This window comes from Tigriopus californicus, chromosome 2 (genome assembly GCF_007210705.1).
Source record: "Tigriopus californicus strain San Diego chromosome 2, Tcal_SD_v2.1, whole genome shotgun sequence".
Taxonomy (NCBI): Eukaryota; Metazoa; Arthropoda; class Copepoda; order Harpacticoida; family Harpacticidae; genus Tigriopus; species Tigriopus californicus.
Genome location: NC_081441.1, coordinates 551,208 through 573,795, shown reverse-complemented (window position 1 = coordinate 573,795; position 22,588 = coordinate 551,208). Strand labels below are relative to the sequence as shown.

At 42.3% G+C, this 22,588-nt stretch overlaps 5 protein-coding genes and 1 long non-coding RNA gene across 8 annotated transcripts; 1 reads left to right on the top strand and 5 right to left on the bottom strand.

Moving 5' to 3' along the window:
- Nucleotides 1–390: 390 nt before the first annotated feature.
- LOC131893646 (beta-lactamase domain-containing protein 2-like) lies at nt 391–3,527 on the bottom strand. The gene is made up of 3 exons (XM_059243748.1): nt 2,967–3,527; nt 970–2,122; nt 391–849 (listed from the first exon to the last, which is right to left on the bottom strand). The coding sequence occupies exons 2-3, from the start codon at nt 2,061–2,063 to the stop codon at nt 603–605; spliced, it is 1,341 nt and encodes a 446-aa protein (XP_059099731.1). The 5' UTR covers nt 2,064–2,122; nt 2,967–3,527; the 3' UTR covers nt 391–602.
- A 3,432-nt stretch (nt 3,528–6,959) lies between these two features.
- On the bottom strand, nt 6,960–8,057 carry LOC131893652 (uncharacterized). Its single transcript, XR_009374728.1, has 2 exons — nt 7,793–8,057; nt 6,960–7,696 (listed from the first exon to the last, which is right to left on the bottom strand). It is a non-coding gene; the product is annotated as an uncharacterized LOC131893652 (long non-coding RNA).
- A 14-nt stretch (nt 8,058–8,071) lies between these two features.
- Nucleotides 8,072–12,426, top strand: LOC131893643 (putative neutral ceramidase C). The gene is made up of 10 exons (XM_059243745.1): nt 8,072–8,251; nt 8,319–8,462; nt 8,520–8,696; nt 8,761–8,888; nt 9,051–9,546; nt 9,609–9,827; nt 9,896–10,005; nt 11,176–11,395; nt 11,466–11,746; nt 12,199–12,426. The coding sequence occupies exons 1-10, from the start codon at nt 8,087–8,089 to the stop codon at nt 12,377–12,379; spliced, it is 2,121 nt and encodes a 706-aa protein (XP_059099728.1). The 5' UTR covers nt 8,072–8,086; the 3' UTR covers nt 12,380–12,426.
- Nucleotides 12,405–13,976, bottom strand: LOC131893647 (uncharacterized). The gene is made up of 6 exons (XM_059243749.1): nt 13,705–13,976; nt 13,447–13,633; nt 13,138–13,382; nt 12,881–13,078; nt 12,665–12,805; nt 12,405–12,588 (listed from the first exon to the last, which is right to left on the bottom strand). Exons 1-6 carry the CDS (start codon nt 13,862–13,864, stop codon nt 12,473–12,475), a joined length of 1,047 nt encoding a protein of 348 aa, XP_059099732.1. The 5' UTR covers nt 13,865–13,976; the 3' UTR covers nt 12,405–12,472.
- Nucleotides 13,977–14,135: 159 nt separating this feature from the next.
- On the bottom strand, nt 14,136–17,136 carry LOC131893650 (uncharacterized). The gene is made up of 6 exons (XM_059243753.1): nt 16,923–17,136; nt 16,540–16,720; nt 16,212–16,441; nt 15,948–16,145; nt 15,718–15,858; nt 14,136–14,304 (listed from the first exon to the last, which is right to left on the bottom strand). The coding sequence occupies exons 1-6, from the start codon at nt 16,948–16,950 to the stop codon at nt 14,189–14,191; spliced, it is 894 nt and encodes a 297-aa protein (XP_059099736.1). The 5' UTR covers nt 16,951–17,136; the 3' UTR covers nt 14,136–14,188.
- Nucleotides 17,137–18,021: 885 nt separating this feature from the next.
- LOC131893648 (uncharacterized) lies at nt 18,022–19,853 on the bottom strand. Of its 3 annotated transcripts, XM_059243751.1 has the most exons (7): nt 19,653–19,853; nt 19,345–19,537; nt 19,034–19,260; nt 18,759–18,956; nt 18,532–18,681; nt 18,242–18,423; nt 18,022–18,177 (listed from the first exon to the last, which is right to left on the bottom strand). In XM_059243751.1, exons 1-6 carry the CDS (start codon nt 19,678–19,680, stop codon nt 18,245–18,247), a joined length of 975 nt encoding a protein of 324 aa, XP_059099734.1. In that variant the 5' UTR covers nt 19,681–19,853; the 3' UTR covers nt 18,022–18,177; nt 18,242–18,244. The 3 variants fall into 3 exon arrangements, with proteins under 3 accessions (XP_059099734.1, XP_059099735.1, XP_059099733.1); XM_059243752.1 differs by having other exon boundaries at nt 18,022–18,423; nt 18,528–18,681; XM_059243750.1 differs by having other exon boundaries at nt 18,022–18,423.
- Between the last annotated feature and the right edge of the window lie 2,735 nt (nt 19,854–22,588).

Here is a 22,588-nt window from a genome sequence, read left to right as displayed (position 1 = left end):
TTCAATAGTCACGGGGCACGGGGATCTAGAATCCTTTTTCCAGGGGCCCTTATCTGAGGTTGGTTTAAGAAAGGATAGAGGGGCAGTACGTATACCCCCACAAGCAGCCCCAAACCGCTTCTGAGGTTTCATCTCAGCATTGGGCCACCAATTATGACGGACTGGAAGTTATCAAATAATGCTCGGTAATTGGCCAGCCCAAAGTAGAAACTAAACCGAACTAAACAAGATTACACCGATTGAAAGTTAGACCACAGAGAAAGAAGCAAGGTCAAGAACCAAGGTCAAGAGACTGCAGTGCGATAATACGTTGAATTGGTTTAAAAAACTGGCCTAAAATACGTACTCAAATCGTATAAAATCCCAAGACGGTAGTGTACAAGCAAGAAATTCCAAATTGCAAATATGCTATTGTCGAAAAAAATAGTGGAAACAGCCCAACAGGGCGCCAAGAATATTTGTCAATCTGCCAAAAAATGTCGAATTTAGCCAAGCACATGTTATCACTTTTGCTCTCAATCGCTGACAATTACACTGTAGTGGTGTCTTTCTTTGGGTAAAGCGGAAGCTGGCAACAAAAGATCCAGCTTTTTTTCATGGGATCAAAGCTTTGCGATGTTCTTGGCCCCCTCAATTTCCAATATTGAATCAATCACGGCCCGTTGAAGTCTAGCTGCCTTGGCATTCCCGGGGTCTTCCCAAGCAATCAATGTTGGAGCATAGGCAAATCCCACCTGATACTTTGGATGCCATTGCAGGGCAGATCCACCCAAGCCATGCCAGCCAATGTAGCCATTTCTCAACGGGTTCTTGACCCATTTTGATAACGAGGGAGCATTCTCGTCTGTCCTAAAACGAAAGCAAATGTGCCATGTTCACTCATTGTTTTTGGCGGAAAACTAGCCTTCAGGAGCGAAGTCTCGTCATTCTATGTACTAGACACCAAAACAAAGCCAATGCACCACTTACTGATAAAGGTGGAGACCCCCTTGGCTGAAACTAGTCCTAGTTCCAAAGAGTGACCAATCTGGCCTTTCTTGAAAATTTGCATGCATTTGATCACAAGCCTCTTGGGACAAAATCCTGACTCCTTCCAATTGGCCGCCATTGACAATACAAGCTGCCAGTTTGGCCATGCCTCGGGCGGAGCAACTTCCATTGGCGCTGGGCGTTTCCCCATGGATGACGACTGGCTGGCTCAAGCAATCCTCGATCACCTCGATCGGATCCAGGAGCCTGGTCATATACTCCAAAGCTGGACGGGGCTTCCGATGAGGCTCTTTTGGTTTGGCTCCTTCGGCCTTGGGTGGCTTATATTGGAACATGGCGAGGAGCCCTCCAAAGCTGGGTTCAATGACTCGGGTAAATGGGTTCAGACTAGCCAGTAATATCTGACCTTTGGTTAGATAGCTCAATGGACGCAGCCTCTTCATCTCCTCGTCCGTGATCCCTATGTACACATCAATGCCCAGCTTCTCAGCAATCTCTTGACGAACATACTCCCCCATAGTGCGGCCTTGGGGCTCAACCCGGCGGAAGATCTCGTTCAAGATCCACCCCCGCGTGAGCAAATGATATTTTCTTGGATATTTTCCTTCCTCGTCGGGATCGGCTTTGAGCCATTCATTTTCGATGACCTCTCCGATTTGGTTACGCTTGATATTTTCGGTCAAGACAGCTGACCCTGGCAGGGTGGTTGAAAAATGGTTTAGACCAGCTTCGTGGCGACAAACATCCTCCACTCGAATGTTCTCCTTTCCGTTCTGGCCAAATTCTGGCCAATGCTGAGCAATCTTGTCCTTATAGCTCAGTCGTCCTTGGTCAACCATGCAAGCCAAAGCGATCGACGTCACCACTTTGGTCGAACTGAATACCGTTTGTAGGGTGTTGGCCGTGTAAGAATGGTCATCGGTGGCACTGCCGTAAAGATCGACCACTTTAACGCCCTGGTAGTAAACGCAACATTGGGCGCTCCGTTCGGATCCGTTTTCGAAGTGCCTTTGGAAAACCTCTTGCACTCGGCGAAAGCGAGGGTCGACCTCACCTTGGACGTTGGTACTCATTTGAACGATATTTCTTCACGCAATATCACCCAGATGCTCTCCTAAGAGGGACTTTGCAGCTGGAGGGTCAAAGTATAGGCAGAAAGATAAGGTTGAGCAGACACATAAACGCATGCATTTGTGTACCGGAGATACTGAAATGCCTGACTGAGACATACAACATCATTTTCGATATCAATGTTGTGAATAGCTATTTGCTTAGGTACTCTGATGCATTCCAATATTCGAAAGCAAACCGTAAGATATTGATGGTCTTTAGTAGGTTGAAGTAAGGTTTAAGATTTGTATCTTATGATTAGCCAACCCTTGTTCGTTTGTGGATCGGCTACTTCTATCAATGGATAAGTGGACAAACACGAATGGTTGGCTCTCAAACGTCATTTGATTTGGGCGGAGGAATGGATTTTTTGCTTGCGGGGCTGCAGAGGGGGGCTTAAAAGTGACTCAAAAATGCTTAATAGCACCCATGTAGGTTCCATATCGACTAGTACGCGCTCCTAAAATTTGCCCTCTTGGAACTTTTTCACGAACGTTTGCCTAGACTTTTGCGCCTGAGTCATCGGATCGATTTGACCACAAGTGTGTTCTAGTAACAAATATCAATATTTCGGCCATACATACAGGGTGGAAAAGAATGAATTGTTACTTTAGGGTGTTTAGCCGTTCTTGCTTTGAGTTCTCTACTTTCTAATGATTCGAGGATGTCAAATCTTGGGAGAGTTGCCAATTCAGTTTAGGCTGAAATTGAATAATGCCTTGGAATGGATAAAGACAAATCTTCAGAAGGCAATAAAGAAAAGCCCTTTATTTATTTCCACCCTGTTGGACAATTGATAAAATACATCTTTTGATAAGGAGTTTCAATGACGGGAGACGGGCAACTACAGATTGAGTTTAACGTACCTTCAGATGCTGGGAGACAAAAAGTAATTACGTCTTCCAATAACTTGATTTATAAACAACAAAATACTCCATAGATGCACGAATTTTAAACGTTCCACACTCCTCGCCCCGAAGTTCCAGTTCAATCAGCAATGCACCTGTTTTCTTCATAGAGTCACCCTCCATGATCGAGCTTGTGTCTTGTGCGAAGTAACTCATATCGGTGCATGATCATAGTTCCTTGTTTTACAAGAATAACACGAACAGGTTCGGGGGATTATAAAGCCTCAAGGTGACTTACGAAATTCTTGTTAAAGAGCTGGAATGATTTTTGACTGCCTAGATTTGATCCACAGCCACACACTGATCACTTCGGTTGGAATGTTGTTGCCGAGGCTAATCCCTAGTTTCATAGTTTCAAAGAAAAAACAGGATAGTGCCATCACTCTAGAAACCGTGAAATGTCGTCGGAAAAGCCAACCGTGATTGGTGATTCACGCCTCTGTGCAAAACAATGCATTTGCCCCGACTTTGGTGTAGAAGACGCACATAGCAATCTTAATGCTCTCAGAGGTCCTATGAACTACTGATCAAGTCTAAGCCGAGACAATGTTATCACGCTTGCACATAATTTAACTTGATTTTGATAGTGGCATTTCAGAACAAGGAATGACCGAGAAATTCAAGGCAGCTAAAGGCTTTCTGGAACGCCAAATGTGCCAACCTCTTTGACCTCTCAGGACTTATCAAAAATGAAGGTGTTGGAAAGCGATAGAAAGCAAAAGAACTGCATGTGTAGTTATGTATCTAGTTATGTATCTTTGTTTTAAAAAAATGGACTCAGTTATGATGAGCTGATGGTCAACAATCCCTAAACCAACTAACGCTGTACGTTTTATGGCTTCAAGAGTTCGTTGGTGCAAGGTCCTGTACATCATCCCGGGTCGAAAATGGTATTTTCCCCTGGGCAGGAAATTCTTCTATTAGCTCCAGGCCAAAATGATTATTGGGTCAAATTTCCACCTTTTTTGGCCATTTTACCACCTTTTTAACCTTTTCCAATTTATATTTTTTTACGCATTTTAGAATTTTTTTAAGCCCTTTTCTGTTTCCTTCTTAACTTGTTGCTTTTCCAGCTTGACCAAGAAATCCAAGGTCGACGCTGTCCTCGAGGACACTCGTATCTTAAAAGGGATGGAAGAAAAAGTACTTTAGTAAGAAACATAGATCTCTTCAATCAAAGGCTGGTCATTTTCATACCATTTACCCATAAAGTGGTTTGTTTCAAAGTTGGGTTGCCAAAAGTTTACGTATATAACTGACCAAGAGCAGGCCGAAAATTCAAACTTTATGCAGTATTCACTACATAACTTTTGACTTATCTCCCGAGTTTCCTAAGAATAATCTGCGGCTTTGCTTACGCCGTCATGCGGAAAGATTTTGAAAGTCAAGCAACATCGTGGCCAAGCACAAAGGTACCAAAGGGATAGGATTGATCCAACTTCTGTTCCAGCTTGGCCAAGAAATCCAAGGTGGACGCTGTCTCCGAGGACACTCGTATCTTGAACAGGATGGAAGAGAGACCTTTAACAAAGAAAGCATCCAGAGGCGATTGACAACCGATGTGAGATTGTCTTCTCAATACTGTCTGGGTAGAGGTGAGAGACGAGATGGATGTGATGGACGCACCTGTCAAAACTCCTATCTAGGCAAAATTTGTTGAAGGCATGGATCAATTCAGATTCCAAATTGCTTGGGCCATTTGAGTCCTTGGAAGAGAAGGTCAGGGTTGGAAAGCCTGCCTCAAAGGAAGGTTCATACTGAGTCCGAGTTTTGATTTCGGATTTAAAAACTAGATAGAAGATTGCGCATCAAAAAATCAAATAAAGATACTGAATGAAGCAAGCTGAAACTGAAAACTTTAAATCTAAAACTAATCATTAAATCAACAAAGAACAGACTTTTAAAAAGTGGCTTTTTTGCTCATCATCAACTCATAAGCCAAGTAATTGTGACTTCGCTTTCATAGATGGTTTCGTTTAAACGTGAAACACGTTAGTTAGTTCTAGAGCATATGATCATACTGCTTTCAGAGGCGGTGGTTCAAGTCAGGCCTTAAACGTGTTATATTCTAGTCACCGATATCCAATTTCCATTTACACATTGCTCTTGCTCCCACCATCATACTCGCCATGGACATGTTCCCTTATTATAAATGCCTCCACAAACGATCAATTAATATCTAGTCAACAGCCACCATCCGGTAATTATACAAAAGGCATGAATGGAATGAATACACCATGAGTATAGACTATTAACCATGAATAAAAAATTACATTTCCTATGTTTTAGTTGTTCTTTCAGTGGTAAAGGTCAAACGGTCTCTATGCCAAGTGGTCACCATGGCTATCAAAAATAAACAGAGGCATAGAATAAAGAATGCGAATGTTTGGGTACGTACATTTCGATATATTGGAAATTTCAGTCTCGTCTTCATATCTTGAAGAGCATTGCACATTCGTGCGCAATTTACCGGGCTCAATTTAGTTAAAAAGGTGATCAGGCGCTTATTTTAATGGCAAAGTTTTGACACTGAGATGGGTGTCTATTTATTACTGAGGCTCTAAGTATGTATATAATAAATAGTAAAATATAGACAAGAAACTACGGGGTGTGCCAAATCAACTACAAACATAGCAATAATAGTACCGGGATTACACTATTTGTAACGGTAAATAAAAGTGGTGAAAACCCAACTAAAAATGCGGCAACAAATATCTGCAATGTTATCAACAATCTTGGTGCAAAGAGCAAAAAAGATACCAGGCCACAACATTTGTCTTAATAAAAATCAGCAGTTCTTAAGATCGCATCTTAAAATCTTTCCTTGAGGATTTCGTGGAAGAAAAGGAACATATTTGATAGGACCTCGAATCAGCTGATAAGTCAGACTATTTTAATTTTTATTGCGAGTTTGAATCTCATTGGATTATTATTTGACAAGGGTTTTCAATAAATATTGGGATGTCCAATTTAGGTTTATTTGGGCTTCCTCATAAAATACTCATGATATAAGGCCACATACCAATAATGCACACAATTGTATAAGTCTAACGTTCAGGGGGTGTTTGAAAACGTATAGTATCGGATAGTTTCGTACCTTCACTGGCATGGGCTTAACATTGAGACCATAGAGCATGAGATGTATTCAAAAACACTAATAAATATCCTACACACCAAGGAAATATCTTTGCCAAAACCGAGAGAATTTCATCCCCAAGGCAGGTTTGACAGTAAATGGCAATTTGCAACTTCTTCACAACTGTTGGTAAATGCTAAATCTTCCTTATAAAATGAATTACACAACGGGATTTTTTGATCAAAACTTGATCTAATTTGATATAATCAGGATCAAAAATATGAAGTAACATTCGCCACTTTTTTGGGCTTTTTAACATTGACAGACAAACTGTGCCATTGTATTGCAAACAACGGCTGTGATTGTGTGTTCAGTGGATTAGTGGCACAACCTTTCAGTTATTAATGGCCACATTTCTGTGGCCAAACTGGTTTATTTGTGATACGTACATCAATGTTTATTGGGTGTTTTGCATCAATGAAATTGTTTTGTCCCTAAGGACACACCCCTAATCAAATATACATGGAGGGTTGTATCTTCATGTCCGTTCTATTCAACATCAAGATTAGGAGAGAGAAAGGCAGAGACATAGAGAGAGAGAGCAATAGAGAAAGACAGAGCAGGACAGTTGCATATGCGCATGTGCATGCAATACAAGTACACACCCTCTCCCCTCATAGATGGAAGTATCCTCTTTCTCAGAAGTTTGAATAAGTACTGGGGGAGAAATAGAATCGCTGGATTTGCTGAATTAGTAAGATACGCGCAAAACGTCGTTTCTTGAAAAACTAGACAACTCGTTTCTTAACCACGCAAGTGGAGTTAGCCGGTAAGGTATCAAATTTCTTCGTAGGCAATAATTGACAAAAAAATGATAAAAGTTGATAATAAGACTAATATTTTGATTGGAACAATCCACGTCCAAAGAATTGGAAGCCATGATTGGTAATTACAAGATCCACAATACAGGATGGGCATTCTCCACGGTAAAGGGTGAGCATCATCCACAATACAGGATGGACATCCTCCACAATAAAGGGTGAGCATCATCTGCAATACAGATGGGCATTCTCCACGGTAAAGGGTGGGCATCATCCACAATACAGGGTGGACATCCTCCACAATAAAGGGTGGGCATCATCCAAAATACAGGGTGGACATCCTCCACAAAACAGGATGGGCATCGTCCACGGTACAAAGTGGACATCATCCATATTACAATTGGCTATCCTCCACGCCACAATATAGGATGGGCATCATCCACAACACAGGGTGGGCATCATCCACAATACAGGGTGGGCATTATTCACTGGTGGGTATCCTATACAATACATGGAGGGCTGAAGAGCCCCAAACTTGGAGGGCTACAGGCCACACGCAGAAGGGGCGGGCCGGACAAGTCCACAAATGGCTTGTCGGGTTTTCCTCAACAAAGGGATGTTCTTGGCTGGGAAACTTGATGTCCTCAAAGCTCCATAAGTGTACGTAGATTCACGATATACGGACGTAAAAAGAGAGCAGCAAGCCGGACCCTGCCGACTGCGCCATGTTTTGTCCCCAAGGACACACCCCTTATCCAATAAACACGGGGGCTTGTATCTTCACGTCCGTTCTATTCAAGATCAAGATTAAGAGAGAGAGAAAGGCAGAGAGATAGAGAGAGCAGTACAGTTGCACATGCGCATGTGCATGAAATACAAGTACACACCAGAAATGTTGAAGAGGGATTTTTTGTTGCTTTTTACTACTAAGGCGATCGCTTGATTTTGCGTTTTATTCTCCAGAGTGATTCTACTCGCCGAACAACGTATCTCCAATGATAATTTGTTTAATGCGTCTGACTGTCTTATCAGTTTTCGTTTATTTTTGACGCGCCTAGTACACTCTCACTCCTCGCCCAAATAAAGTAACTAAATGTCAGTAAACATAAATAACACTAGCCTTAATCTTAATCATATTTATCTTTGTCACTCAAACATGCCGGCAGCATCCTTGCCTCAAAATGTACAAGACATGCAGAGCCCTAACAGTCTTTGACGAGAAGGCTGGCAAAATGTTCTTGAGTGTGCTTTGTATTTTTGTGCTCTCCTTAGCGGGATGTCAAGCTCAATGGAATGTGGGAATTGGTATTGCCGACACCACCGGACCGGCTTCAGAGATCGGAATGGTATTCTGTTTGACCTTTGACTCAATAAGATCCCAATCTCAATCCTGCTCCATTTCTCGGCTTCCAGATGGGATTTGCCAAGGCCGGACAAAACACCGCTGGAATTCACACTCGCCTATTTTCCCGAGCTTACATCTTTGATGACGGCGTGAAACGCGGAGTGTTCGTGTCAGTGGACATGGGAATGATGGGACAGCTGCTGAAGCTGGAGGTGGGTCAACCAATCAAATCAAAGGCCAAATGTCTTCTCTATGGGGTTTGTTTCTAGTTGGTGGAAAAACTTCAAGAGGAATTTGGCGATGTGTACAACCACGAAAATGTGGTGGTCTCTGGTACACACACGCATTCAGGTCCAGCTGGCTATCTTCAGTTCGTTATTTTCGACGTGACCTGCTTGGGTTTTTATGAGCAGGGTTACCAAGTTCTCTTGGATGGAATTCTCGAGGTGATATTGCTAATGCAGACTACACTTGAAACTCATTTGAGCACGGATTCTTCCCACATTTTAGTCCATTCGAAGAGCGCATGGGAACATGAAACCCGCCCGAGTGTTTTACGTTCAAGATGAGCTCCATGAGGCTAATATCAATCGGTCACCAACTTCGTACTTGGTTAATCCAGAGGCGGAGAGAGCTCTGTGAGTCCTTATTGCCTTTAGATTGAAGTCAAATAAGCATTGATAACTCTTTGGGGAAAATTTTGAAACTACTGTTCAGTAGCATATCAACCAACAGCTTCGTAGGCTTCCTATTTTGTCGCTTGGAACTAAACATATCCTACCCATCCTTGGCATTTTCAGTTACGACTACGACACCGATCACCTCTTCACGCAATTGAACATTGTCGATGCGACTACTGACGAGCCTCTGGGTCTCATCAATTGGTTTGCCGTTCATCCCGTGTCCATGAATAACAGCAATCACATGATCTCCGGCGACAACAAAGGGGCGGCCAGCCAATTCATGGAGCGCGAGATCAATGGCAAGGACACCCTAATTGGACAAGGGTCGTTTGTGGCCGCATTTGCCGCTACGAACTTGGGAGATACCTCGCCCAATCTGAACGGGCCGAAATGTCGCGACACTGGCCTTCCCTGCGATACCGAGCACTCTACATGCGACGGCCGAAATTGGGAATGTATCGCCATGGGACCCGGTGAGGACATGTTTGAGTCCACATACATGATCGCAGACAGGCAATATCAAAAAGCTCGAGAGTTGCTCGCTAATCGGGATTTCGAGCTGACCGGCGCGGTCAATTTTGTTCATCAATGGATCGACATGTCTAAACAAGAGGTTGAGCACTTATTTTTTGGTAGATTTCGAAGACAATGACCGAAGCAGTTTGCATTGAATAGGTTTCGCTTGAAAATGGTGAGACGGCCACGACATGTCCGGCTGCCATGGGCTATGCGTTTGCTGCTGGGTGCACCGATGGGCCAGGCGCTTTCAATTTTATGCAAGGAACTAACGAGTCAAATGCCTTCTGGGACATTGTGAGTGGGATTTTGAAGGATCCAAGTCCCGAGCAAGAGGCTTGTCACGCCCCCAAACCTATTCTTTTGGACACCGGAGAGGTTCGTCTTTACAGACATGAATGAGGAACGTTTGACATACTCTAAAACGGTTTTGTTCCTGTACGTAGATCACATTTCCCTACCGCTGGCATCCTGACATTGTGGACACCCAAATGATGCAATTGGGTGACCTAATCATTGGCGCCATGCCCGGTGAATTTACCACCATGGCAGGCAGGTAATCATCATTAGAACTCAGAAAAAGTGTTCGGATTGGCCATTATTTGTTCCAAATGTGGTTATTTTAAATTTGAATATCGAGCAAAAAAGCAACTTTTGTGGTATGAAAAAGCAATCTCTTGATCATGCAGTGTGCGTGATTATGCCTTTGAAGACATGAAGAAAAAGGAGCATTATATTCAACTACTGGCAATGTAACCCCCAAGTGTCGAGATGACAATTTCATGCATCTTCATTTATTTCATCTTCATTAAATATTGAGTGTGGTCCTCCAACGAATTATGGTTGGCAAACCTGGCTTGCCCTTGAATAATGCGGTGATCGGAAAGTTTGTCGAAATTTGTCCAAACCTGATTTGAAAGATGCCAGTGTATCAACGATAACGTATTATTTTGTGGAGGGTTGGGGGTTATCAAATAAAACTTTTCTTGGCAATTGCCACAAAACGCTTGTATAATGAATAGGGCTTAAACTGTTTCCAAACATGTGATATTGCTTTCAATCCCATAAATTCAGGTTAATGCAAGTAGCAAAAGGGGCCTTGATTTGCAACATCAGATCGCTCAAAAGAAACGGGAAGAGGCACGGTGGATTGCTAAATAAACTACTCGTGACATGCCATGAGAGCAATTTCTTTTGCGGACATCACGTGACCCGGGTTACTAATTATGCATAAAATTTTGATAGAATGAGCCAAAAAAACAACACAAACGCATTTTAACTGAATAAATATAAATCGGCCCACTCAACTCTTTATGTGGTAAAAGCTGACTCAAAAAGCACCCTCTGAAGTGCAGACCGTAACCCATATTTCGTGTAGAGTAAGGTGTCTATACGGCAATGTGGCCCAAAATGCACGTGGCGTTTGGACTCTAGTGGCGAAGGGGAAGGCAATGTTAGCTCCAATACGATCAAATAAATCATTTGCCGACCAGGGCATTTATCAACTGTTGGTACGAATTGGAAGGTCCAAAAGCGAGGAAAAGAGTTGGAAAAATACTAATATGTCCTTGAACTGTCTTTAGAGATCTAGGTTAGAGCTGAAGATGGTCAAAATATTCCAAAGATGTGTTACTCTATTCATACTTTTTCCCGAGCTCTAATCGTCGCCAGTAAGTTCCGATCAGAGAACTCTTTCATCTACCATTATTGAGGTGTCCTCCTATAGGCGGATGAGAAATACTATCTATAACGCGGCTGTGGACAATGGGGCTTCTTCCGACACCAAAGTGGTTTTGGCCGGTCTTTGCAACGTGTACACGCATTACATCACCACTTTCGAGGAATACCAACGACAGCGTTATGAAGCTGCCTCCACCATATTTGGACCTCACACTCTCCGGGCCTATCAACAACAGTACGGAGCACTGACCGCCAGCCTAGTTACGGTAAGGAACCATGAGGAGTGTTAATACCCTTTTTGGAATTCCCGAAATCATTGCCAAATTGCCACCATAGAACGAAGCTGTCCCGCAATTGGAACCCCCGCCAAATCTGCATGAGGATCAAATCAGCTTGATTCCTGGCGTCGAGGATCAATACCCTACAAATGGATTGACCTTTGGGGACTGCACTCTTCAACCTGAAAGCGAAGCCTCCGCAGGAGACACGGTGAAGGTGCGATTCGTGTCTGGCAGTCTCAGGAGCGACTTGAAAGTGGGAGGAACTTACTTGAGAGTCGAGCGAGAACAGGACGGACAATGGATCACGGTTCACACCGATGCCGATTGGGAAACGAGGTAAAGGCACATTTTGAAACACTTCAGCTCCACGACAAGTGATCAGGCTTGATAAGGGTGCATGAGTCTAGTGGACAACAGATCAACAATCTATATGGTGTCGATTGTACTAACCAGTTCAAGCTTGTCTGTGAATGTCAACAATGGTAAGAACCAAGAGATGGCATCACAAGAAAGAATCAACAAGTAACTAGTCATGAAAACACTCTTGCCGGGGGTTTCTGATTGGCCCTTCTTGCATCTCCATGAAACTAATGAAAATAATAATGCATTGGTATTTTCATTTGCATTTATGTCCTACTACTAGCCAATCGCATCCCGTTAATCCTATCGGGATGTGACTTTTCAATCAACAAAAGTTACCTGAACCACACTTGTGTGCTCCGTTTCTGTTACTACTCCCTGTATGTAACATGTACCATTGCTTAAAACAGGATTTCCTTTTCATCTAGGTTGTATTGGGAGTCCGACGATCCCATCAACGGAGGCAATAGTGTGGAGATCTGGTGGCAAATCCCATCGGATGTCCAAACTGGAGTGTATCGCATCACTTTTGAGAGTGCATTCAAAGATCCAGAGGATGCCATTGTCAAGCCATTCGCTGGTCAATCCAATGAGTTTAACGTCGCATAAATGGAATAAACACAATCGGTGTTCATTCGGTTCTCCGGCACAAGGTTTCTCAAGGCCAGCATTGAATTGTATTTCTATGGAAAATTAAGCCAATTATCCGAGTCTCCCTACCACCATTAAATAAAAGCAGAACGAGTTTGTCAAGAGTGTTGCAGGAGTAGTACTCAAATTTGGCACCCCTGACGCTTGGTCTTTGAATCGACATCCACCTGTGGGTTCAATGCCAATCCAATTGATATCATCTCAAAGCTAAAATGATCATAATCAAGGCTCGTGTCCACTTACTGATGTTGGTATTGAAAGTCTCCTCGTGATGGATGATGGGAACGTTGTCAAACTGACTAAACATGAAATGCATATCCACGGACGCGGGCGAGTCTTCGGAGACGTGATATTCAGCATTCAAGTCGAACTCCATTCGCCCATCTAAAACCGAGGACCTCAATTCATTCACTCAAAGGTCATGCCCCATTTTCCCACCTTTAGAAATGATGGCCTCACCTGGCATGGTCTCGAACTCGAGGATGTTGAGGTTGTCCTCTTGACTAAAACTCGGATCATCGTGGGACGTCCATTGGATCTTATGCTGGGTCACGGATTGGAGTGGATAGATTGGATGTTGGCAGTAGAAATGAATGCCCACGTTACACGTGTCCATGTTGAGAAATGGGCCGTCGAATAGCATCTGAGTACAATTACCTAGGACGCAAAAGATGAGCCGCCAACTCGTGGACATCTTGATAGGATACCTCACGTACTGAAAGCCCGGACATGAGTGCGATATCGATTCAAGGTTTCGTTCCCAAACTCCGGGAAGGTGAGGTTAGCTTTGGTCCGAACAGTGACCGTGTAGAGACCCTCCATTTTGGCATTGGGTCGGACTAAGCGAAGGAAGCCATGGTCTGGCCCAATGGCGGGCATGTCAATCTCTCGGATGCTAAAGTTTCCAAGCACAGCGCCTATGGCCCCAGTTGGCACCGTCTGCTCATGGACATAGAGGGGCCTTAAAAATGAAAAGATTATTAAATCCTTTTCTCAGATATGCGGGATCAATTCGAGGTACCTACTCCTCGTCTTTCTCGAATTCAACTTTCCAAACGACTTCGTCTTCATCGAGGATGTACTCAAAGTACATCAAATGCAATATGGGATCTGGACCCGTAATATCCAAGTATTCCACGGGAGTACGGTTTTGTCGGAGCTCCAATTTGGTGACCTCCACTCCATAAGTTGAGCCCACCAAGAAGAGTCCCATAACAAAGATGGATCAGTCTCGTTTTAGACGGCTTTTTCGTTATACAAAATGGCCTGAATTGTCTTACCCACGATCCATATGAATGAACACATGTTTGTTGTATGGATACGAAGCCAGTTGCACTTCACGGAATCGTTGGAATTGAATTTCAAAAGGACGAAATGGAAAAGCTCAAATGGCTCGACCGACCGAGATTCGAATGTCACGAAAGCATTTTTTTCATTTTTCATTTGCTACTCCAAGGTAGTTGGTAAACGCCTTCAAGTTTGATTAAAGAAAAAGTCTCGACTTTACGATGAGGTTGTAATGCAGAAGGGGAATTTTCTTCAAAAGAATTATGGGCATCCCATTTTTTATAAACAGTAATCAAGCCTAGAAAAGTGCTTCCCAAATTCCACGGACAATTGGCATCAATGATTTCCTTCTTAGTTCAAATGACGCTCATTTTATAATGGACGAATTTGCACCTCATGGCGACGAGAAAGAGAAGACACTCCGATGTAGTTTTTGATATTCATTCTATGATGTGATCAATTTTCATTACTGAAGGGACATCATATCGCTAAATGATTGAAATTATACACGATGAGTAACGCTATCGCCAAAAATTGATATCCGCTTGGTCCTTGAACAATTCTGGCATGATTCGAAATGGGTTTCCGACATTCACCTAGAGATTCAACACATAATATGATTGAAAATAAGGGAGACAAGGACAAAACATCTCAATTTTCTAGCGGTTATCGATGAATCTTTATTACCAAAGGACTAGTTTATGAAACTATACTGTTTAAACAAGTGATTCGTCCAAGATGTAGTCTTCCATCTGAGCAATAAATCAGGAAATGGAAGTGAATAATCTTCTTGCCTTCGTTTGATCAAGTCTTTCAATTGGCTTTTTATAACTGATTGAGGCTAAGCAATTCGTGATTAATCTTGCCCTTAATCAGTTTGGGAGCATCCTGCTGCGTTGGTGACCATTTCCCTTGACCAAACTACTCTTCTTTGTTTCTTCTTCTACATGTACGCGAGAAACAATCTCATTTGACCTTTTCATTTGTGGGATGGCAGTTGGTCTGGCGATTCTTAGCCCAGATTAGAGGCTAGTGCATAAGCCGCAACTCCAATGTGTCTGGAACGTTGGAGTTTCCTTACAAAAAAATACTTCTTTCCCTGATCAAAGCCAAAGGCTTCCTGCAGAGCTTAACCATTCGTCTAACTAGCGCCATCTCTAGATACTTTAAAACAGTGGTACTTTTATCTCCTAACATGCCAATTATATTGACGCAATTATGGAGCTCTGATCGAAAGAAGGGTCAACCATGAACCACTGGAACATGGACAGGGACGTTAAGGTCGAGAATATTATATGTGATCGATTCGAGTAAACTTGTGGTCTTCTTCAAACGAGACTGGTCCACAGAGCATTTGATGACACTATCATCTTACTACACATCGCTCTGTATATAAAATTTGATTTTTTTTCTAACGATTGGATCAAGTACAGAGTAATGGTGTTAACCACTCTGCTCAATCATGAACCGTTAGCAAATGGACTTGGATGACTCCAACCGGATTACACGTGCTTATTTTCAGTTTCTTGCCCTCGTAACAATTTCTCTACAGGGTGGATTTTATAAAGTGTTGTAAAATTTGCTTCGGCTGAACCATCTACTTTCGAAATTGGTGCCCCAATTGCCAACGGCATTCACTTTGCATTCACGCCATACCGACGCTTGTTAAACAACTTTCGAAGGACGGGAGCCAACATAAGCAAGCCATTTCTAGGTACAGTAATGAGCCTGTCAGCTAGCTGTGAGGCTGGCACACTGGGTGTTTTCAGTAAATGTTTTTAGCCAAGAGCGGTCAATTTCACAAATCTCTTCTACATACTGAAGAGCCTTTATACATCGAAGAGCCTAAATCCAGAATCTGGTGAATCTAGAGCAATTTTCAAAGAGGAAATTTATGCTTTTGTTTTTAACACTTTATTCCGTCCACCCTGTAGAGACCAGGGTTCCCTGGATATCTCCTCCACCTAGATATAAGCAAACATTCGATCTAAAGAGACACTTATACTTACTTATGCTTGTGTTGAAGAGCTCGTGGTGCTCGAAGAGCGGATTGCTATCCATTTGCCTGAATAGGAAGGTCATTTCCACACTTGGCGGAGAGTTCTCCGTGATGTGGTATTGGGCTTCAAAATCCAGTTCAGTGCGGCCATCTGACCAAGCAAGATCCGGAAAGAGGATTCAGATCTGAGCTCTGAGCGCCAGAGTGGTGTAACTCGTACTCTCAGGAGTCAGAACTTACCTCTCAAGGTCTCAAATTCAGCCAGCCTCAAATGATCCTCAACTAGGAAGTCTGGATCATCCCTGGAGGTCCATTCGACCTTGTGCCTAGTGACCCGAGACAAAGGGTAAACCGGGAATAAACAATAGCAGTGGACCCCGACATTGCACGTCTCCAAATTCAGGAAGGGTTCGTCACAATTCATGCTTGTGCAGTTGCCTATGGAGCGCAAGCATTGGATCATGTGGTCATTTCCCATGGAACGAACGAGTGGTTCTCACGTACTGAAGGCCTCCACATCGGCCACCCACGTACTAGATGTCTCTATTCCCATGGGATTTCTGGCCTTCATAGTCAACCGGTAGATGCCTCCCATTCTAGGGGTGGGAATCAGGAACATGAAGATGGCATAATCCTTTTGAAACGAGTCGAGTTGCATCTGTTTCTCGTTGAAGCCCAGGAAGAGATTCTCCCTGAATATTTCCGAGTTGTTCCATTCACAAATATAGAGGAGCCTAAACGGAAAGGGAAAATTTGGAAGTGCCCAGAAAACCCTTCGTTCCGACTTTCACGAGTCCACAAATACTGACAGCATCGTGCATCAATTACTCACTCATTGTTCTTCTCAAATTGGAGGAGAGTGACGGACTCCTTGGGTTCCAATTCGTATTTGAAATAAAGCTCCTGACGTCTCGGATAGGGTCCTGTCACATCCAGGTAGTGCACAGGCTTACCATGATCGTGAAGTCGCAAGTAGCTGATGCTAATGCCCATGGTTGACACCCACCACCCAGCTAAGAAAGGTTTCAGATTGAGAAAAAGAGATCTTGAAGGACGGAAGTGCCTTGAAGGTCGTTATGTATTGGCACAAAATGTCTTCAATTTAGGCCACAATGGGAAAGGGAAAGGGAGCAAATTGTCCATTACAAATTGACTGGGTTGGAGAAGATGACAAGGCAAAGCTCAAATAAAGACCGAGGTTACCAATTCACTTACCGTAAAGAAAAAAATTCAATATGGACATTTCGGTGTCTTGGTTTCTTAAATCGTTTTTTCTGTTCCCCGACGACAATTAGCTAATAACACTTTGGGAGTTGAATTTCAATATGAAAACAAGAACAGGGGCAAGGGATAAGGGCTCAAATAACGTATTGTTTATTACTCAGGCATTGTTTGCCTTCGACAATAAAGACGGAACAAACTAGGCTACTTCCTTAGCCATGATATCGCAATAAAGGAAAGGTCTCATGTAAAGCTCCTCAAAGACCATCTAATATATAGCCAGAATTCATCACAACGCTTTATCGTAGTTGGGGTCCAAGTCTACAAGTAATATCTAACCCAACCTGCAGTCGATTGGGACCGACTGTAGTGAGACAAAAGATAACCACTCGTTTGCCGTTTTGCCTTGAAAGAACATGAGNCAAAGCTCAAATAAAGACCGAGGTTACCAATTCACTTACCGTAAAGAAAAAAATTCAATATGGACATTTCGGTGTCTTGGTTTCTTAAATCGTTTTATTTCTCAGGCATTGTTTGCCTTCGACAATAAAGACGGAACAAACTAGGCTACTTCCTTAGCCATGATATCGCTTTAAAGGAAAGGTCTCATGTAAAGCTCCTCAAAAGAAAATCGATTATATAGCCAGAATTCATCACAACACTTTATCGTAGTTGGGGTCCAAGTCTACAAGTAATATCTAACCTTACCTACAGTTGATTGGGACCGACTGTAGTGAGACAAAAGATAACCACTTGTTTACCGCTTTGCCTGGAAAGAACATGAGAGTAATTTTTCTAGTCATGAGCTCAAGATATTTCTTGCGTTTTTTTTCTGTTTCAGCACAACACTTTATCGTAGTTGGGGTCCAAGTCTACAAGTAATATCTAACCCAACCTGCAGTCGATTGGGACCGACTGTAGTGAGACAAAAGATAACCACTTGTTTGCCGTTCTGCCTTGAAAGAACATGAGAGTAATTTTTCTAGTCATGAGCTCAAAATATTTCTTGCGGTTTTTTTTCTGTTTCAGATACCTAGTATACCTTTTGTTCACATTGCGTCCTTGAATGGAATAAATGATGGACTCTTATCGATACGATTATTTAAGGATGTTTATTATTTTGAGGAGCAACGAACTCTTATTAACCTGTGATTTAGGGTTTGCTACCAAACGCAGCCATGAAATATTTAATAATAAAAATCCAAATGTGACCAGAGTTTGACCAAGACCTTCCTCCTCGGATGAAATACTAAAAGAAACATGGAGGGGAAACGTGGTGTTGACTGACAAAGTAGTAGTTACTGATACGACACCTTTTATGGTTTTTTGACTGAACATGTTGAAATTGAAAAAATGATCTGAATAATGAAGGGAATCAAGAGGGACCACTTGTTTATTGGAGTGGCATCCCCATTGCTTGACGACAATCGGATGACAGAAAATTCAGTCGGGGTGAGGGTGATCAGATCGTGTGTCGAGGCGTACCTACATTTCCCTGAAAGCATAAATAATACCCTCAGACACAAATATCTCAGTTATCAAGACTGAACCAAAATACCACATGCACTTACTGTACGAATATGTAGACGTTGGCCTTACTTACATGATTGACTGGCGTTGGTACTGAAGGTGTGGTGATGATCAATGAGCGGGATGTCGTCCAATTGAGAAAACATGAACCGCATTTCCACGGAAGTTGGAGAATCCGGTCTGATATGGTATAACGCCAAAAAGTCGAAAAGAATCCTTCCGTCTGAAGCGAAAATCAGAGCTCAACTAGAAATCCTCATACAATAATGACTACCCGTCAAATGAAGTGGGTCTCTCTACCTGTCAACGTCTGGAACTCATCCAACCTCAAGTTCTCTTGGAGTTCGAAATCGGGATCGTCCGGAGAGGTCCACTCCACTCTACGTCGAGTCACTGTTCTCAAAGGGTAAATAGGGCGTTCACAATAGAAATGCATACCCACAATGCACGTGTTTGCATCCATAAAGGCTTCGTCGAACTTCATCTCGGTGCATCTGCCTGTTTTAGAAAGGGCGTAAGCTATTGTAAGTTCTTGCCGTCATCCTTGGAGTCGTCATCAAATGGGTTCAATTTACTTAAAGCATCAACCTTGAGCACCCATTGACTGACAGTTTCGTGGCCGGAGATGTCTCTGGCCTTCATGGTCATCCGATAAGTGCCTTCCATGGCCACAGAAGGCTGCAAAAAGACCAGCTTCCCATGACTCAACGGAAGAACGTCGAGGGTGATTTGATATCGAGTGAAACCCAAGAAGAGCTCGTCTTTGATTAAAGCCTTGTTCCACTCGGACTTGTACAACAATCTTGAGCAGTTCCAAGAGAGTCAAAATGAGCCTTTTCAATTGAGCAAGCACCCGCAGATCACCAATGGTCAATATTGGCCTTACTCGTTGTCCTTTTCAAAGTCTATAACTCGGACACTTTCGTTGAGGTTCAACGTAAAGTCAAAATACAACCAATGAGGCAACGAATAGGGTCCGGTGACGTCCAAATAATCCACTGGCTGAGATGTTCCGAATTGATATAAGCGCACACTGGTAATGGTGACACATTCGTTTGGGCTCCCAATCCAAGCTATAACTGTAAAACAGAGTTCTTGGATGTTCTGACTGATCCCGACTCTTGACCAACGACATTCTATTTGGAAAAACCCGCATGGGAGTCACCGATTCTACCAATCCGATACATGACTCACCGCAGACAAAGACCAAACAAGAAAGCATGTTCGACAAGGTGTCTAAAGTATGCAAAAACTTTTTTTTTTTGTTTTGACAACTTCTGGACGAATTGAATTTCAAAAAGAAATGAGAAAACGAGGCTCAGATAACACGTTTGTTGAAGTGAATCGTTATTAAAGCCATACATTTTGCCGCTGACTTTACAAGTCTGGCTTAAAATCTACGTAAACTATACTACGTATATAATAGCATCAACGCTTACGTATTCCATACGAACATTTATCTGAGAGCAGCAAATCAAACAAAGAATGGGGCTCGCTGGAGAACAGAGCCTTGAAGGTACTCTCAAAATAGTGACCATTGAATTACTCCGATGATAAATGCCATGATAAATTCCCTTGTTGGTGTTGATTTTTTGCTTTTTATCTGAATGTGAAGCCTTCCAACAAATTTCAATGAGTCAATGATTTTACGAAGTCGGTGTTCCTGAAGGTGATTTCATTGCCCTTGTTGCTTTTGTACCGCCGATTCCGTCAATGATTTGCCACATATTGCATGCATCATTTCCTTTTTTTCCTTCGAACATACCTAAGGGTCAATACGGGGAATGAAATCTACAGTAGGATTGTTTGTTCTACGTATAAGATGGAAGCAACTTTGAGACTAAATTGATTGCTTCTTGTTAACGATAAAGCGATAGCCTACTTGGAACTTCCTGTCTTAGGGATTCTCCGTTCTGTTCGATCTTGATAATTTCTCATTCCAGATAAATGATCCCTATTCTACGGTAGAGAATTATGCGCTAGGTGCTCAGGAAGCGTCTGCTGTACGGCCAAGGCTACGGTAGAGAATTATGCGCTAGGTGCTCAGGAAGCGAAATGGAACTTTCCGCAGGAAGAAATCCAAGTCGTAAAGAAAGGCTTTAAAGTTGAGGTTTCAAGTGGAAGGTAAGAAATGTACCGTTACAGGAAGGGATATCACTAAGTCCAACACCATTTGAGGGAGTGATTATCATATTAGAGATGAATAAAAGAAGTCCATGCCTCACACCTCTAGCATACACGAGTGTCGAAATATTGTTGAATTCAGTTTTCCAATGTTACAGCTTTCAAATAACCAGGAAAAGTCGCTTCATTTCAGGAGCTCAAAAGCTGATTTCCGTGAATCGCTTCAAGTTTTGTACGACAAACCTTAGCTTCCAAAGTCACAAACATATTCCACGAAACAAATAACGTTTATTTTGTTTGTCATTGGTTCGCCATTTTAGAAGAAGCTGGTCTTTCAACTGTTTTACATGCTAACGCCATGCCAAATGGGTGACAATATCAACCGACGTGCGTAAATGTAACAGACTTGGTCTTTTCTGCCTTCGCATTCTCCCTTGTCCAAAATGTGCTCTTTCTTCATGGATGGTGGCAAGTAATTCAATACGAATTTTCTCGGCCTTCCTGCCCTTGGTCCTTGTGTGGGGTGTACTTTGGAAAGGCTTGAATTCCAAGGGTCTCACTCGGCTTGTGTATTTTCCAAAAAGCGCGGCAAGTCAACAGTGGGGTGCTGGTGGTGGACTTCAATAATAGGCTAGTACTCATGCAGGTGAAATATACGTTTTACATTGCAGTGATAATTCTTTTACAATATTGTTTCAGCTTTGTCTGTGAGACAATGATCAAAACATGAAGAAAAGATGATATAAAGATAGAAATGGTTGGCAAGAGTTACAAAAACGGCTAACAGAAGGTTTGAAACAAATGGAAAATATTATGCATATTTTCTAATAGCCTACATTTTCTGCATCTTATTGTTCTATTTTAGCTCATTGGGAATGGAAAGTTAACGTTTTCTGCAATGAAGGAATGCAGAGCAACTGTTGCGACTTTTTGTGACAATAGAAGAAGCTTCAAGATATTTTGCACACACATTGTCCTTTCAATTAATGGAACGATGAACTCATTTTGTTGAGGAATAAATGAAACAATACTAGTTCAACATCAACACGTTGACGACAATGCTTTCCTCTTACTCTTCATCTCGGGCAGTTATTTATCAATTACATAGTGACATAAACAGATATTAGAGCATCTCGTTAAGGCCCTCAACGAGATAGATGCCGCTATACATGCATAGATTGAAACGTCACCTCATTACCTAAGAGTTTATTAGTAAACCGTTATCTCTCTTTAGATAGGAGCCCTTATTTCCAATAAGCCCAAATGAAGTGGGGAAAAGGCACTGTTAACTGCTAAATTAAGAACTTTTAGGAGTATGGACTGAAAATGAGTTTCCAGCCAAATCGGTCTGTTGTGGGTCATAGCGACTTTTCGAATTGAAGTAATAAAACTAGGAATGTAGATCTCTTCAATTAGGGTTCAACGGCCTTCCGTCACAAAATGTGAGCCAAATGTAGTCTCTCATTGGTTGAAATACGGGCAAACAAAGTCAAAGGAGTAAGAAATCCGTGTCAAAGTGAAGAGGCGGAAAATTCAAACAGAACGGATATCGTCGTTTTCAAAGTCATAGTTTCAGATGTTCCAGACAATAATTTTGTCCAAAAATGATACTACGATATGACATTTTGGTGCCAGATTCAGAATCAGTCGCAATTACAATCTTATTGCATCATAATCTGGGCCAGAAGGAAAAATCGTTCAGACCAGTACATCAATTTCAAACCAATGACATCAGATCCCTTATACATAGTAAGCTTGATGTTTGCCTGAATGCAAAAAGACTCCAAATTGTCTCTATACTGATTTAACAAGAAATTGTCGCTTCTTTCATATAATGATGATTTATAAAACAAAATGAGTTGCTAAGGTCAATGAAAAAGGAATTTTTCACCTAACATAACTTCGCTAAAAAAATGTGCAAAATCAAAATCAGTCATCCTTGGAAAATGATAAATTTTCGAAGCCGCCTACCCCTATCAACTTGTCAGACTTTCGCAATGCTTTAA